Here is a 15000-nt window from a genome sequence, read left to right on the forward strand (position 1 = left end):
CATACTATACAGTTCATTAATGCTTACATCATAGATTATCATTTCTGCTTTCTGCATTTCTTATTAAATAAGGAATTTAACTCATTCACTGCCAGCCATTAGCAGTGAATGAGTTAAACCCATTGACTCATTCACTGCCATTGACGGCTATAGACGTCAATTGCAGTGAATGAGTTAACATGTGACTTGGACAACAAAACCTAGTTGTGGATGTGGATCATCTAAAAGTATATACTGTGCTGTGTAATTTCTACACATTAATCAATACATTTGATACAGTGTCACTTTGAAATGCTCTTTGGCATCATCAGCATTCTCAGAGGTAAAACATCCTCCACCCATTCACCATCAGAGCGTAACATCCTCTGCCATAAATCAGCTTCATCTGTCGTTGAATCCATCCAAGACACTTCCACACCGTAACTCTCCCCTGCACAGACAAGCACAGACATTACACTGATTTCATTGAGTGACACGATGTACTGTATTGGCGTTTATATCCAGTAGAAGAGTAAAAGATGGAGCAACAGGCAAAAATGATAATAAAATTTTTTACAATAAAATCTATTAATAGTGACATAAATTTGAAGATACTACAGGTGAAATGTATTATTTGTCTGTCGTTAGGGTAAAATGAACAGGAATTAACAGGGAACATTACAGTAAAGCTTTAAACAAACTAAAGTAAGGACTATGAAAAGTTAGACACAATATGTTCAAAGTTTGACCTTTAACTTTATGGCATTTGTGGACAAACGATGGCCAGTTAGGCTGTTTAATCCAGCCTATCAAACATTTACAAAACTACAAAATTTCCCTAAAAAGTTAAATATTTATTTAACTTTTGTTAAATATTTATTTAACTTTTTCCTGTGTTTTGCTGCATTTTCCTGCAATACCAGGTAGATGTCACTAGATGATGCACTCCAAACACTTCTAACCTTTACCAAGGTAAATTTATTCTGTCCACGCTCACATATTTATGATTCCAACATCAAGACATCATACATTAACACAGCTCAGCTTCTGATGTTTGTTAGAGGCATTAATGACAATTCTGAGGTCACAGAGGGATTTGTATGACAGGTTTCATCAAGAGGCCGAAGCTATAGATGCAGCTGCCGGGAGTCCCCCCTCCTCCTTTCGACTACAAACACATCCTTTTACTCGGCATCAAGAGCGCTTTCTTCACAAAAGCTCTGACTCGGGTAGTTACCTTTCCCCTTAGGGTTAAAAATAAAGCCCCTTGAGGTTATTGTTGCTGTAATTTGGATGTTTATAAATGAAACTGAATTTAATTTCACATTCTATGACAACTTTCATTCATTTTAAATATTTTCACCTGTTAAAATGTAAAAAGGTTTTTTTACAGTCAGTTTTAGTATTCAGACATTTTGCACTGCAGATCACTAAAACTAATCGCATTCAATTTCATTTGAATCTAATAAATTTACACAATTTAAAAGAAAATGTAATAAAGAATAAAATATTCCTCAGAGATCCAGATGTGGAGGTTGTGTGTGAGGCTGCTAAAACATCATTTTTCATTGAGCTCATTGTTTGTTAGTTTATTACTAGTTCACACTTCAGTTTGAATTATGAGCATAAACTACATTTTTACTGTTACAAACAAATATTTATACTTTAAATTTCCTTGCAAAAGTCTTGAGCCACATATAGCTGCCTAAAGCTCTGCCTGTACTTGCAGGTCCTGTGTTCTTTACACCAATCAAACAAAAAAAAGAAGCTTTATTAGCATCAACCAAACAGAAACAGTGACCAGAGGCACATCAGTCTCAGTCATTGTGCTCATTGCTAGCCACACCGAACAAACTGGGATTCCCGTTGTACATTAACAATAACAGTGAGATATGAACACAAGTTAACTGGAACAGCTGTTATCAGACTGTAACTTAAACACGTTAACATCAGCATCAGTCGTGGGGATGGTGGCCTCTCCCCTCGGGCTGCACCAGTGTATTAGACCAGTATTAGCTTGATGTATGCAGATGGGTGTGTAACTCTTATGAGCTGTTTGGGCTAACTCACAGGACTGCGTGTGGCAGTCACAAAGCAACCTTTGTGCCTTCCAAGCACCTCCTGCCTTTCACAAAAATGGACATTAGAAGACCACCAATAAAGTGATGTCTAGATTACTGTGATGTCCAAACATTTAAGGTTTTCCTACTTGAATGTTTAGTTTTTGTTGAAAGTGACAATTTCTCCTGAGGAGAGCACATGCTCTCAAAATTACCAATGATAAGAAGAGTGATATTCTGAGGTCAGAGTTTTCTTAAATGCAGTTCTAAACTGGAAACGCTCGTTTAAACATTCTGGGTGATTAATGAGGCCAGTGAAAAGCTGCTGTGGGAGCACTGTGTGGTAGTCCATTTAAGCGCTGGCTTTCCAAACTAATTAACAGTTATGGCGGCAAAGATCACAGTAATGCCTGCTTACTTTGGCATTATTCAGTGGATGCCACCTGTGTGAATCCCTCTGATGTGTTTCATCCTTTACAAAAATGTAATCACAGTATAACAGAATATATGGTATGTTAATAAAACTGGAGTTAATATATCTGTAAACCTTGTGACATCATCTTCAATTTATAATAAAGTGCAACTTAAAAATATGCAGAGTCCTTTCCACTTGATTGAATGATCTGACATTTAGTTCATTTAGTTTCTTTGCTTAAACAGTCGTTCTCAATCTGTGGTGCGCGTACCACTGATGGCACATGGGCTCCCTCTAGTGGTACGCAGGAAGTCTTCAAGACTTTTTTTAAGATTAAATAATTATTTAAAATATGCATACATTAAATGTTCTTTACTGCAAGATAACCGAAATTGAGTTTAAACTAGATTTTGTCTTTTTTTGAAAAGCTGTATTCAGCAGGCACGCTGACTAGGCCAACCTAACCAGTAGCTCAAAGGGTTGACAAACTGAGTCGTGATGGCAAATGGACACATGAAAAATGACAGTTCAAAAGCGAAGCGATCCTGGCTCCAAACAGGAAGTATCAAAAGGAGAACTGTAGTGAATATTTTGACCGGCACAGCAGAAACTGAAGCCGACGACAGTGAACCCAGCACAAGTGTGAGTAGCAACTTCAGCAATACCCGTGAAACTTCTGGTGCGTGATAGCATCAAACGACGCAAAACAGTGAAGACGTGATTGAAGTCACATCAAGTTCAGATTCTTTTGGAGTGGGACAGAGGATGAGCCCAGGACGCTGTGCGCAGAGTGCGGCGATGTTCTTAGTAATGAATGCATGAAACCATCACAGGGTTCACGGCACAGCGAATACCTGGCACTTTCAGACACGGCCGTGTGCTTTCTCTTTCCATTTGCACCACGTATCTATGAGAAGGTCGGCTCTTCACTCGCCTCTAAGGCTGAAGGTGTGTTTACGGAGCCATGCACGTCCCTTTAGGTACGGAGGCCAAGTTGCCAATGACCACCAAATAAGATAAGATCAATCTTTGTTAGTGCCACAAGTGGGAAATTTGTTGTTTCTGTTTCGATTGTTTTCATGAAGCTGTTGAATGTTTTAATGCAGTCATTTTGTCACATGATGGGCATTTCAGTCAAGTACAGTTATGACTGTTTATGGCAGGTAATAACAATCATATAAGAAATAAAATAGTCTCGTGTAAACTGTATATGTTGTTAAACAGGCTGATACTACTGTACTTTAATCATAAGGGTGGCCATATATTTTCTGAGGTGGTACTGGCTGTGCACAGTTTGAGAACCACTGGCTTAGACAGCAGAGCAGCACATATTCCTGCCATGTTTGAGAGAAACGCACAAAGATCCATGATTATCAGAGTGCTCTTTGCCTGACCTGTTGTATCCCAAACGCACCATGAACTGAATTTTACTAAATAAAAACATTAGCAGTGCAGTTTAACAATCAATTTGTGCTTCAAACAAAATAAATCAGCAATAACCATAAAGTGGCGGCATCATTTTCTGCCTTCTATCTTGCTTGTTTGGTGAGCACGACCTCTGCTTTATTTGCTGTAAGTGAATATCTGCATGAAAGCTTCAACATTATGATTCTGTATAGTCACAGAAACCCTTTTAAAAACATTTAAAAGGTTTGAATATAAAGTGTAGTCAGTCTGTAAATGACAGCGCCCCGTGCCGGATACACAAGACATTCCCACCAGGTTTCCTAAATGTTTCCCAGGAGTATTACTGCTTGTGGTTGTACTGTCCACGTCACGATATAAACACCCATGGCGTAAACTTGTGAAGGTCACTGCAGCTGTATTGCTGAACTTGACAGTAAAAAACATTGAGCTGCTGACAAGAATCCAGGATAAAGTGAAAGAGGAAAACCCGGAGTTGGATGTATTTTTCCTCTGCACAAACTAATGCTGACCACCACAACTTACTTTACCACTCTAAGGCCGACTTATTGACTTTGGGATGAGTATCTCAGCAAGTGCCGAAGTTCAAAACAGGAGATACATGCATGAATGTGCAGAACACAAAGCTACAACAGAAACATCAATTTGTGCATGAAATATAATGTGAAAGCCTTCAAAGCCAAAATGATTTGCTTCATTCTCAAGACAAATGTTGGGCGACACATTCGCTCGTTTCCACTGAAGCAGGGAAGATCTGCACAGAGAACTCTGCAGCCAATTCTCAGATTTTGAAAAGACTGAGAATTGACTTCAGTTAGTGTCACTGGACCCTCAGACAGCACTACAGGAGTTACAATGTAAACTGATAAATCTTTAGTATTACTCTATTCTAAAGAAGTTTCTAAAGTTTAACTCCATGAAACTGGATAAAACTGCAGCCTCCAAACCTCCAAGAGATGAAGATGCTGGTGTTGTTTGGCTCTACCTACATGTGTGAGCAAACTTTCACTGAACACCATCTCTGGGGGAGACGAGACGGTGTACAGAGCTGAGGTTCAGAGGCAGATTAGTGTGCAGACAACAACCTGGACCTCAGTACCACCAAGACAAAAGAGCCGGTAGTCGACTTCAGAAGGAGGAAGTCTGAGCTGCAGCCTGTCAGCATCAACGGGGAGCGGGTAGAAAGGGTGTCCAGTTTCATGTTCCTGGGTGTGCACATAGACACAGACCTCCAATGAAGCTCTAACACCTCTGTGGTTTGAAAGAAGGCCCAACAGCATCTCCACTTTCTGAGAATCCTCAGAAAAATGGACCTGAAGGAGCTGCTGACCGTCTTCTACCACTGCTCCATTGAAAGTGTGCTGACATATTGCATCTGTGTGTGGTTCTCCAGCTGCACCACAGCACACAGAAAGGCACTCCAGAGGGTCATCAATATGGCCCAAAAAATCGTTGGACATCCTCTTCCCTCCCTGAAGGACCTGTACAGCACTCGCTGTCTCAGGAGGGCACGCAGCATCCTACGGGACTGCACACACCCAGGACACCGGGTGTTTAAGCTGCTGCCGTCTGGCAGGAGGTTCAGGCTGCTGAGGTCCGGGACAAACAGACTCAAGGACAGCTTTTACAACAGGGCAACAGCCCTGATCAATGCTAACAGCTGACCTGATTGGCTACCTCCCTGGACTTTTTTAGGGGGTAACAACAATAACAATAATAATATTTATATTTAGAACAAGGTGCAATAAATATACACTCATTTTTCTTTTTATTACTTAAGTTACTGTGTGGTGTGGTAGTGCCGACGTGGGACAGTTTTCCTTTTTCATTGTACTATGGATGACTGTGCAATGACAATAAAGAGTTATCTTTAAGATGGCGCCGGTGAGGTCGGCTGCCGTCACGACTGCTCCGACCACTTTTTCTTTGTCTTTGTTTTTTAAGTTAGTTTTCAGCGTTTCTAAATCGGCAAAATCATCACCATTGGGTACATTAGGTATGACAGTGACACTCTTGTTTCTATTGGTTTACAATGTACTCACAATTCGAAATTTTTAACTCCGGATCCGAGCTGGCCGAGTGAGATCTCGAGGGAGAACAAAGGGAAGCGGCGGCGGCCTAGAGGGAAGCGAGCCGGCGTCAGGAACAGGCTGAGAGCTCGTGCACACCGCACACCTCTGCCTAGCATCCTGCTCGCCAACATCCAGTCACTGGAGAACAAGCTTGACGACCTCAGGGCCAGGATAAAGTTCCAGAGAGACATTCGGGACTGCAATCTCCTCTGCTTCACCGAGACATGGCTGAACCCAGCGGTGCAGGACACGGGACTCGGGGAAGTCAAGGGGAGGCGGTGTGTGTTTAATGGTGAACAACAACTGGTGCAACAGTGCGAACGTTGTTCCTCTCACACGCTCCTGCACACCAAATCTGGAACTACTGTCCATCATGTGTCGTCCTTTTTATCTACCTCGGGAATTTACATCGGTCATTGTAAGTGCCGTTTATATTCCACCACAAGCGGACACAGTCACCGCCTTATGCGAGCTGCATGAGGCACTCACACAGCACCAGACACAACACCGGGACGCTGCGCTTATTGTGACGGGGGACTTTAATAGCGCCAACCTCAAACGCACAGCGCCGAACTTTTATCAACACATCACCTGCCCCACCAGGGGTGAAAGGACACTGGACCACTGCTACACTACGGTCAAGGACGGCTACAAGGCACAATCCCGCCCCCCGTTTGGCAAATCTGATCACGCCGCCATCTTCCTCATGCCAAAATACAAACAAAGGCTGAAACAGGAAGTTCCGGTTCAGAGGAAGGTCGCGCGCTGGACGGATCAATCGGTGGCCGCGTTACAGGACGCACTCGATGACGCAGACTGGGGCATGTTCAGAAACAGCTCCGACGATGACGTCAACGTGTTTACGGAAGCGGTTGTGGGATTCATCGGGAAACTAGCGGATGATACCGTGGAGACAAAGACTATCACAACGTTTCCCAACCAGAAGCCGTGGGTGGATAAAACCATCCGCGACGCTCTGAGATCCCACACCGCTGCCTACAACACGGGACTCATGACGGGGGACATGGACCCGTACAAAGCCGCGTCATATAACGTGCGGAGGGCGGTGAAAGAGGCGAAGCAGCGCTACGGGAGGAAACTAGAGTCACAACTCCAACAGAGTGACTCTAGGAGCCTGTGGCGGGGACTAAGGACAATAACGGACTATAAAGCACCAACAACCGGTATGATGAACGCGGCCGTGACTCTGGCAGACGAGCTGAACACTTTCTATGCTCGCTTCGAGGCTGCAGCTAAGGTCTCCAACAATGCTAGTGTTAGCGGCGCTAACGGCTGCAGACAGGAAGATACTGCCAGCACCGGAAACGTGCTCGTCATCTCCGAGCATGAAGTAAGGAGAGCCTTCAAGGGAGTGAACACCAGGAAAGCAGCAGGACCAGACGGCATCCCAGGTCGTATCCTCAGAGACTGCGCATACCAGCTAGCTCCTGTGTTCACTGAGATATTCAACATCTCTTTATCTCAGTCGGTGATCCCCACATGCTTCAAAGAGTCCATCATTGTTCCTGTCCCGAAGAAACCCCACCCTGCTTCTCTCAATGACTATCGCCCTGTAGCCCTCACCTCAGTAGTGATGAAGTGCTTTGAACGCCTGGTCAGAGACTTCATCATTTCTTCACTACCAGACACACTGGACCCACTACAGTTCGCTTACCGTCCAAATCGTTCCACAGACGATGCCATCTCTCATCTCCTCCACACATCACTCACTCACTTGGACACTAGAAGGGGGAATTATGTTAAAATGCTCTTCATAGACTACAGCTCTGCATTTAACACCATAATTCCCTCCACACTCACCACCAAGCTGGAGCATCTGGGACTCAGCTCATCTATGTGTCAGTGGATCTCCAACTTCCTAACTGGCAGACCACAGGCAGTAAGGATGGGCGGACACGTCTCAGCCTCCACCACTCTCAGCACTGGAGCCCCCCAGGGGTGTGTTCTGAGCCCCCTGCTGTACTCTTTGTACACATATGACTGTGTGGCCACTACCAGCTCCACCACCATCATCAAGTTTGCTGACGACACCGTCGTGGTGGGCCTGATCTCTGATAACAACGAGACGGCCTACCTGAAGGAGATTAGGAATCTGGAGAACTGGTGCCAGAGGAACAACCTCCTTCTAAACGTCAGTAAGACAAAGGAGCTGATAGTGGACTTCAGCACTAAGCAGGAGAGGAACTACCAGACCCCCGTCATCAACGAGTGCCCAGTGGAGAGAGTGGACAGCTTCAAATACCTCGGAGTTCACATCACGCAGGACCTGTCATGGTCCTGTCACATCAACACCGTGGTGAAAAAGGCCCGTCAGCGTCTCTACCACCTCAGACGCTTGAGAGACTTCCAACTGCCCTCCAAGGTGCTCAGGAACTTTTACTCGTGCACCATAGAGAGCATCCTGGCGGGAAACATCTTAACCTGGTTCGGGAACAGCACCATGCAGGACAGACGAGCTCTACAGAGGGTTGTGCGGTCAGCTGAGCGCACCATCCGCTCCGAGCTCCCTGACCTGCACTCAATCTACAGCAGGCGGTGCTGGACCAAGGCCAGGAAGATCGTGAAGGACCTCAGCCATCCCAACAACAGACTGTTCTCTCTGTTGAGGTCAGGAAAGCGATTCCGCTCCCTGAAGACCAACACAGAGAGACTGAGGAGGAGCTTCTTCCCGCAGGCGATACGGTCTCTCAATCACACCACCACACAGTACTGACCCACACATATGGTTCTTACACACACACTGGACTTTCTGGACTTTGGTTTTGCACAACACTGGTCACTATATTCTTCATTTCCGGTTAATACTTGTACAGCTGCTGTTATTGTGTATATATTTATTTAGATTTAGATTTCTTCATACATTCTTATATAGTTCTATATTGTGTATTTTGTTGTACAGTTATTTTATTTTCAACTTTAATTTATATATTTTATCTTATTCTTCCCAGTTAAATTTACCCTTCATTCTAATTTGTGTTGTACAGTTATTTCATTTTTAACCTTAATTTATATTCTATTCCTTCCTAGTTAAATTTACCCTTTTTAATTTTTCATATTTATTTCCTATCTTATTCATAGCCTTTTCCTTTTTTTGTTTTCTTTAGGTCACGAGCAGTTGTCCAAGCATTTCACTGCATATCGTACTGTGTATGACTGTGTACGTGACAAATAAAATTTGAATTTGAATTTGAATTTTAATAAAGCACAAAGCCCAGAAAACTGATGAACACCAAAAGCTGTCCTGAGAATTGCCACAACTAAACTGACACCAAGCATCGATATTGTGACCAACAACACGGTTCCCAGTAATATTGAATAAAGTACGTACGTAGCTTACCTTAGGTGGGGATGGCGTAAATTAGGTTACTTTACCCCATCCCCTACACCTCGCCCAGCCTGTCTTTAAAGCCCTTGTGCCAAACAGTTTGCCCACCTCTGGCCTACTGTAGACCACAGTGTAACTTCCCTCTGACCCTTTGACAACAGGGCTTCCTTTGCTTTCTCCTCCTTATATTCTCCAAGGAGCTTGGAAAGAAAAGCGTCTGGACTTCTTTAAGTGGCTTGAAGACGTTTCACCTCTCATCCGAGAAGCTTCTTCAGTACTAAGGTCAAATGGTGGAGAGTCCCAGATTTAAGCTCTGTGGGAGTTTCCCACCGAGAGGGACAAAGGACCCCCTGATGATCCTCTACCTAATCACACGAGCCAAGGTGTGAACATGGGTGTGGGTCACAATCAGCCAGGGTTTCGGGTGAGCTCATTGTGAAACCTGGCCCCGCACTATCATGTCAGGTATTGAGACTGTACTGGGTTGAGAAGTGAAGGCCAGGTTCAGTGCCAGGTGGAAAAGAGTTTGCATAGCTCACATTTGTACTTGATAGTCTGACAATGGAGTAAACTTTCACCTGTTCCCAGGCCAAGCCTCAGACCACCGATGTAGTGATTGTCGAGTCGGCCATGATCCCACACTGTGATCTCAATGCAGACCTCCCTGAGATCCTCTGGTCGGAGGCCATCATACACCATGGTGTGGTTAAACATGGGATTGGCTGTCCTTGTCACTACGCGAGTTCTCTGTCTGCTTCTCCGGCTTGTATCAGGACGTAGAGTACTACAGCAGCAGGACAGGCAGGAGATAGAAGGAAACAATTCATTTGGAAGGAACGGACTGAAACACTTGTGCAAAGTAATCATAATGAAATCAATAAATAAGACATGGTAAATAATAAATAAGTCACAGTCCTGGGTCTGTGACCCAGTTTTTGAATGTATTATGGACTCATGATTCTTTCATTGGGATTTTAGAGATGATTGATCTTTAAGTCTGTTGTGAATATAATATTACTACTTTGTGTTTCTAAGTTTGTCTTTGCTTCTAGTCCTTGGTTTCTCATGATGTTACTCCTTTTCTATGTGCAGTCTCCCAGTCGTGTCCCCGGAGTCTCCATGTCTGTTTATCCCAAGTCTCACTGTTCAGTTCATGTGTCTCAGTGTGTGTTACTTCCTGTTTTACTTTGATAGTCTTCAGTCTCGTTTGCATCGTGTTCAGAGTGTGCGTCTCGCTCTGTGTGTTGTTGTGTTCTCCTTATTGTAGACGATGTCCTGTTTAGTTTTGTATTTTGCCTTTTGTTCTTTGTCACCTTTGTTACCAGCAGTAAAGCTGTGATTTTGACTTGACTTCTGTGACTGCATTCTGGGTTTCACTCTGTTTGTATATTGTGCCAAATATGTGCTGCAGGCAGGTGTGGAGCTATTGAGAATTCTCATTTTCAGATGATGGGTGCACTGCAATGGATCAGTGATATTTTCCAAATAATTGCTTTTGTAAGGTCATTAGTCCAAAACTAGATGATGTTCACTTAACGTAAAACAAATAATCAGTTAACTGGTTAATTGTGTGATAATTTTACAGGAAGCAGGCGTTCTAACTTTGACACTTTGTTTACGTCACTTTTACAATTAGCTGCTGCTTCGGGACTCCAACTGCAACCAATCACACAACTGTCTCCACTCTGTCTCGATTGACATGTATTTTTATTAATGTTTTATTGTCGGGTCTACCTTACAATATGAAGCACCTTAAGGTTGCTGTGGTTTGGCGCTGTATAACTAAAATTGAACTGAATTGAAATTAAATGGAGAAACTATTTGAAATAAACCAGTTTGATTGAAATAACATAATTAAACAAGAAAATATTAAACGGTTTATTTTGGTTTTGTTATTTCAAGGTTCAGACTTTGGATCTCAGCAAACAGTGTACTGTTTCCTACCATTTCACAAATGGGTCGATAACGAGGCCTCTAACCAGCGGAAGATTCTTGCAGTCTTTCACCCAAATCTGCACCTCAGCGCTTTCCATCGTAGATGTTCTCCTACCTGTGCGTGCAATAAGACCACAATAAGTAACATAAATGATAAACATAAAGGGAGAGAGCTGATCAAAAGGAAGGCCTCACCGAGGGATGTCTGCGGCAGGAATCTCAGAGCGACTCTCATCTGTGCTCTGCTGTCGATAAGACACGAGGCAGCTGGTGCTGAGGCTTGTGCTGACACCTAAAGGATTACGCTGAGTAAATGTCTAATAACTGCGACAATATTCACATAATGCTTTGAGAAATTAAGCATTTACCCTGGTTTTTAATACATATTCATTTATCTGCGTGTTGCTGAAGTCCCACTCCAACAAATTAAGGTTCACGTCACCCAGGAATCGGTTGCGTCCGAAGCTGCTGTCGTGCCACACTGAAACGTTCAGACTCTGAGTTTTCAACACCTGCATCATTACTTTAAACTGTAAAACGGGAAAAGACAATGAACAGAAGTAGAGCATTTTCACAACATATCCTTAGATATAAATGCCATCCTGTAAAATCCTGTTTCTATAAGATTGTCAGCAACGATGTACATTGGGGCAAAAAAGTATTTAGTCAGCCACCGATTGTGCAAGTTCCCCCACTGAAAATGATGACAGAGGTCAGTAATTTGCACCAGAGGTACACTTCAACTGTGAGAGACAGAATGTGAAAAAAAAAATCCATCAATTCACATGGTAGGATTTGTAAAGCTCCTCCTTGAATCGCTACCTTATCGTGGTGGAGGGGTTTGTGTGTCCCAGGGATCCCAGGGGCTATGTTGTCTGGGGGCTTTTGCCCCCTGGTAGGGTCTCCCATGGCAAATTGGCCCTGGGTGAGGGACCAGACAAAGAGCGATTCAGAAGACCCTTATGAAAAGGATACCGAGGGAACAGTTTACCCTGCCCGGGATAGGGTTACCGGGGCCCCGCCCTGGAGCCAGGCCCGGGGAGGGTGCCCGAGGGCGAGCGTCTGGTGGCCGGGCCTTAGTCCATGGGGCCCGGCAGGGCACAGCCCGAAAAGGAGACATGGGCCCCTCCTCCCGCAGGCCCACCACCCGCAGGAGGCGCCATAGGGGTCGGGTGCATTGTGTGCCGGGTGGCGGCCAGGAGCGGAGGCCCTGGCGGACTGACCCCCGGCTGCCAAGACTGGCAATAGGGACATGGAATGTCACCTCTCTGGTGGGGAAGGAGCCTGAGTTAGTGCTTGAGGTTGAGAGGTACCGGCTAGATATAGTCGGGCTCACCTCTACACATGGCTTGGGCTCTGGAACCAGTCTCCTGGAGAGGGGCTGGACTCTGTCTCAGTCTGGAGTTGCCCCTGGTGAGAGGCGGCGGGCTGGGGTGGGTATTCTAATATCCCCTCGGCTTGCTGCCGGTACGTTGGGGTTTTTCCCGGTGGACGGGAGGGTTTGTTCCCTGCGCCTTAGGGTCGGGGAACGGGTCCTGACTGTCATCTGCGCTTATGCGCCGAGTGGCAGTTCAGAGTACCCAGCCTTCTTAGAGTCCCTGGGGGGGGGGGGTGCTGGAGGGTGCTCCACCTGGAGACTCTGTTGTCCTGCTGGGAGACTTCAATGCTCACGTGGGTAACGACAGCAAGACCTGGAGGGGCGTGATTGGGAGGAACGGCCTCCCTGATCTGAACCCGAGCGGTGCTTTGTTATTGGACTTCTGTGCTAATCACAGTTTGGCCATAACGAACACCCTGTTCGAACACAAGAGTGTCCATAAGTGCACGTGGCACCAGGACGCTCTAGGCCGTAGGTCGATGATCGATTTTGTAATCTTATCAGCAGACCTGCGACCATATGTTCTGGACACTCGGGTAAAGAGAGGGGCTGAGCTGTCAACTGATCACCACCTGGTGGTGAGTTGGATCAGGTGGCGGGGGAGGACGCTGGACAGACCTGGTGCACCTAAACGCGTAGTGAGGGTGTGCTGGGAACGTCTAGCAGAGGCCCCAGTCCGCGAGATCTTCAACGCACACCTCCAGCAGAGCTTCAACAGCATTCCGAGGGAGACTGGGGACATTGAGTCCGAATGGACCATGTTCAGCGTCTCCATTGCCGAAGCTGCTGCATTGAGCTGCGGCCGCAAGGTGGTTGGTGCCTGCCGTGGTGGTAATCCCCGAACCAAATGGTGGACACCAGAGGTGAAGGGAGCCACCAGGCTGAAGAAGGAGTCCTATCGGGCTTGGTTAGCCTGTGGGACTCCGGAGGCAGCCGACAGGTATCGACAGGCCAAGCGGAATGCGGCTCGGGCAGTGGCTGAAGCAAAAACTCGGGTGTGGGAGGAGGCTTCAGATTTCCCTTTTGCTAAAGCTTATGTGCACCCAGGGCCAGATCAGATCATCCTGAACAGCCCCTTAGTTTTGTTGCTAAACTGTTAGGCCTCCTGAGATGTGATGCGTTCCTTTTCTCCTCTTTCATTGTTATTTATAAGCTTCTAATGTCATGGAGTGGGTCATCTTTCCCCTTTAGTTTGGGCTTTGCCTCTCTGACCTCTCTCCTGGTGTCTTTATGTAAATATCTGTAGATCTATAGCTGCATGGTTCTGATCTGCAGTTACAAGTCCAACCACTCCACCCTGCTCTCAGACGAGACAGCTGTGACAGCTGGCTGCCTCTGTGTGGTCAGTCGGTGGTTTTTCCCTGTTAAAAGTTGCTTGTTGACTGGATGTTATATAAATACAACCTCAGATCTCTGTGCATGAGATTTCTCCAGATTCTTGGACTCTCTGGTGATTTTAACTACTGTTGATAATGACATATTCAAAGTTTTTCCACAATTTTACATTCAAGAATATTCTTCTAAAATCGTCCCACAATTCGTGGAGTTTTTTGCACATTTTTTAAATCCTGCCTCTGAAAGGTATCCTTTTCATATCCAGTTATGTTACCGACCTATAGTAAGTAAGGAGCTAGTAAACCAAACTAGGTGAAAACTGAATTTAAGAAAAACCTGTTTCTTCTCAGTACTGCTCAGTTTTCTGGCGTTTTGTTGTCCCCATCCCAACTTTTTTTTGTACATGATAATGATGTATAAGAATGAGCTACTTCTTTCATGAAATAGTCATTTTCTGAACAGGGTTTATAAAGCTGGTGTGCACTGAGCAGAGGTTGTATTAATAAAAGGAAACGTACCACAGCCAGTGAATTTAACAGCTGGAATCATGAAACAAGTACAACCGGACACGTTTTGAATAAAATGAATAAATTCATTTGATTTTTTTCAGCTGAACAAGAGTTCAGGGTTTACACAAACAGACATGTGTAAAAGATTAAATATGGCACTCTCACCGTGAGGATTTCACTGTAGGTGGGGTTTAATGTCTTCTTTTTTACACTGGTTTTTCTCTTTCCCAGCTTAGTTGTGTCTGGAAGAAGATAACATTTCACATACCTGTGAATGCACAGCAGAGTTAAACTCTTGTTCTAAACTTGATTTACTTTATAGAGTGAATATTTGACACTTTATGTCAAGGAAATACATCTTTAGCAAATGTGATTCATATTTCAAACTGTTCGTTAAACGTGGGGTTGTTCCAGCGTTCAGCACTTACGGGTCAGAACGATGTTTCTTTCTGTCAGCTGTGGCCAGATCTCTGCAGTGCATCACAAAAATATGAAGCTCTCCAAGCTTCTGGATGTAGTTCACAGCAAACTGGATGCTTCCTTGGA

General features: G+C 44.8%; 1 protein-coding gene across 1 annotated transcript in view; it reads right to left on the reverse strand.

Moving 5' to 3' along the window:
* Positions 1-27: 27 nt before the first annotated feature.
* The window catches only part of sytl2a (synaptotagmin-like 2a), a 26758-nt gene continuing 11785 nt past the window's right edge, over positions 28-15000 (reverse strand). Inside the window, exons 10-16 of the mRNA XM_085288078.1 lie at positions 14883-15000; positions 14620-14722; positions 11601-11762; positions 11428-11524; positions 11242-11347; positions 9876-10081; positions 28-430 (exon numbers count right to left, since the gene is read on the reverse strand). The exon at positions 14883-15000 is cut by the window's right edge and continues 43 nt beyond it. Of these exons, the coding sequence (XP_085144204.1) occupies positions 282-430; positions 9876-10081; positions 11242-11347; positions 11428-11524; positions 11601-11762; positions 14620-14722; positions 14883-15000 (941 nt within the window). The 3' untranslated portion in view covers positions 28-281. The remainder of the gene's footprint in view (positions 431-9875; positions 10082-11241; positions 11348-11427; positions 11525-11600; positions 11763-14619; positions 14723-14882) is intronic.

This window comes from Mchenga conophoros, linkage group LG10, assembly GCF_057382185.1.
Source record: "Mchenga conophoros isolate Kocher_MC1m ecotype Shallow Benthic linkage group LG10, M_conophoros_male_GT1.1, whole genome shotgun sequence".
Taxonomy (NCBI): Eukaryota; Metazoa; Chordata; class Actinopteri; order Cichliformes; family Cichlidae; genus Mchenga; species Mchenga conophoros.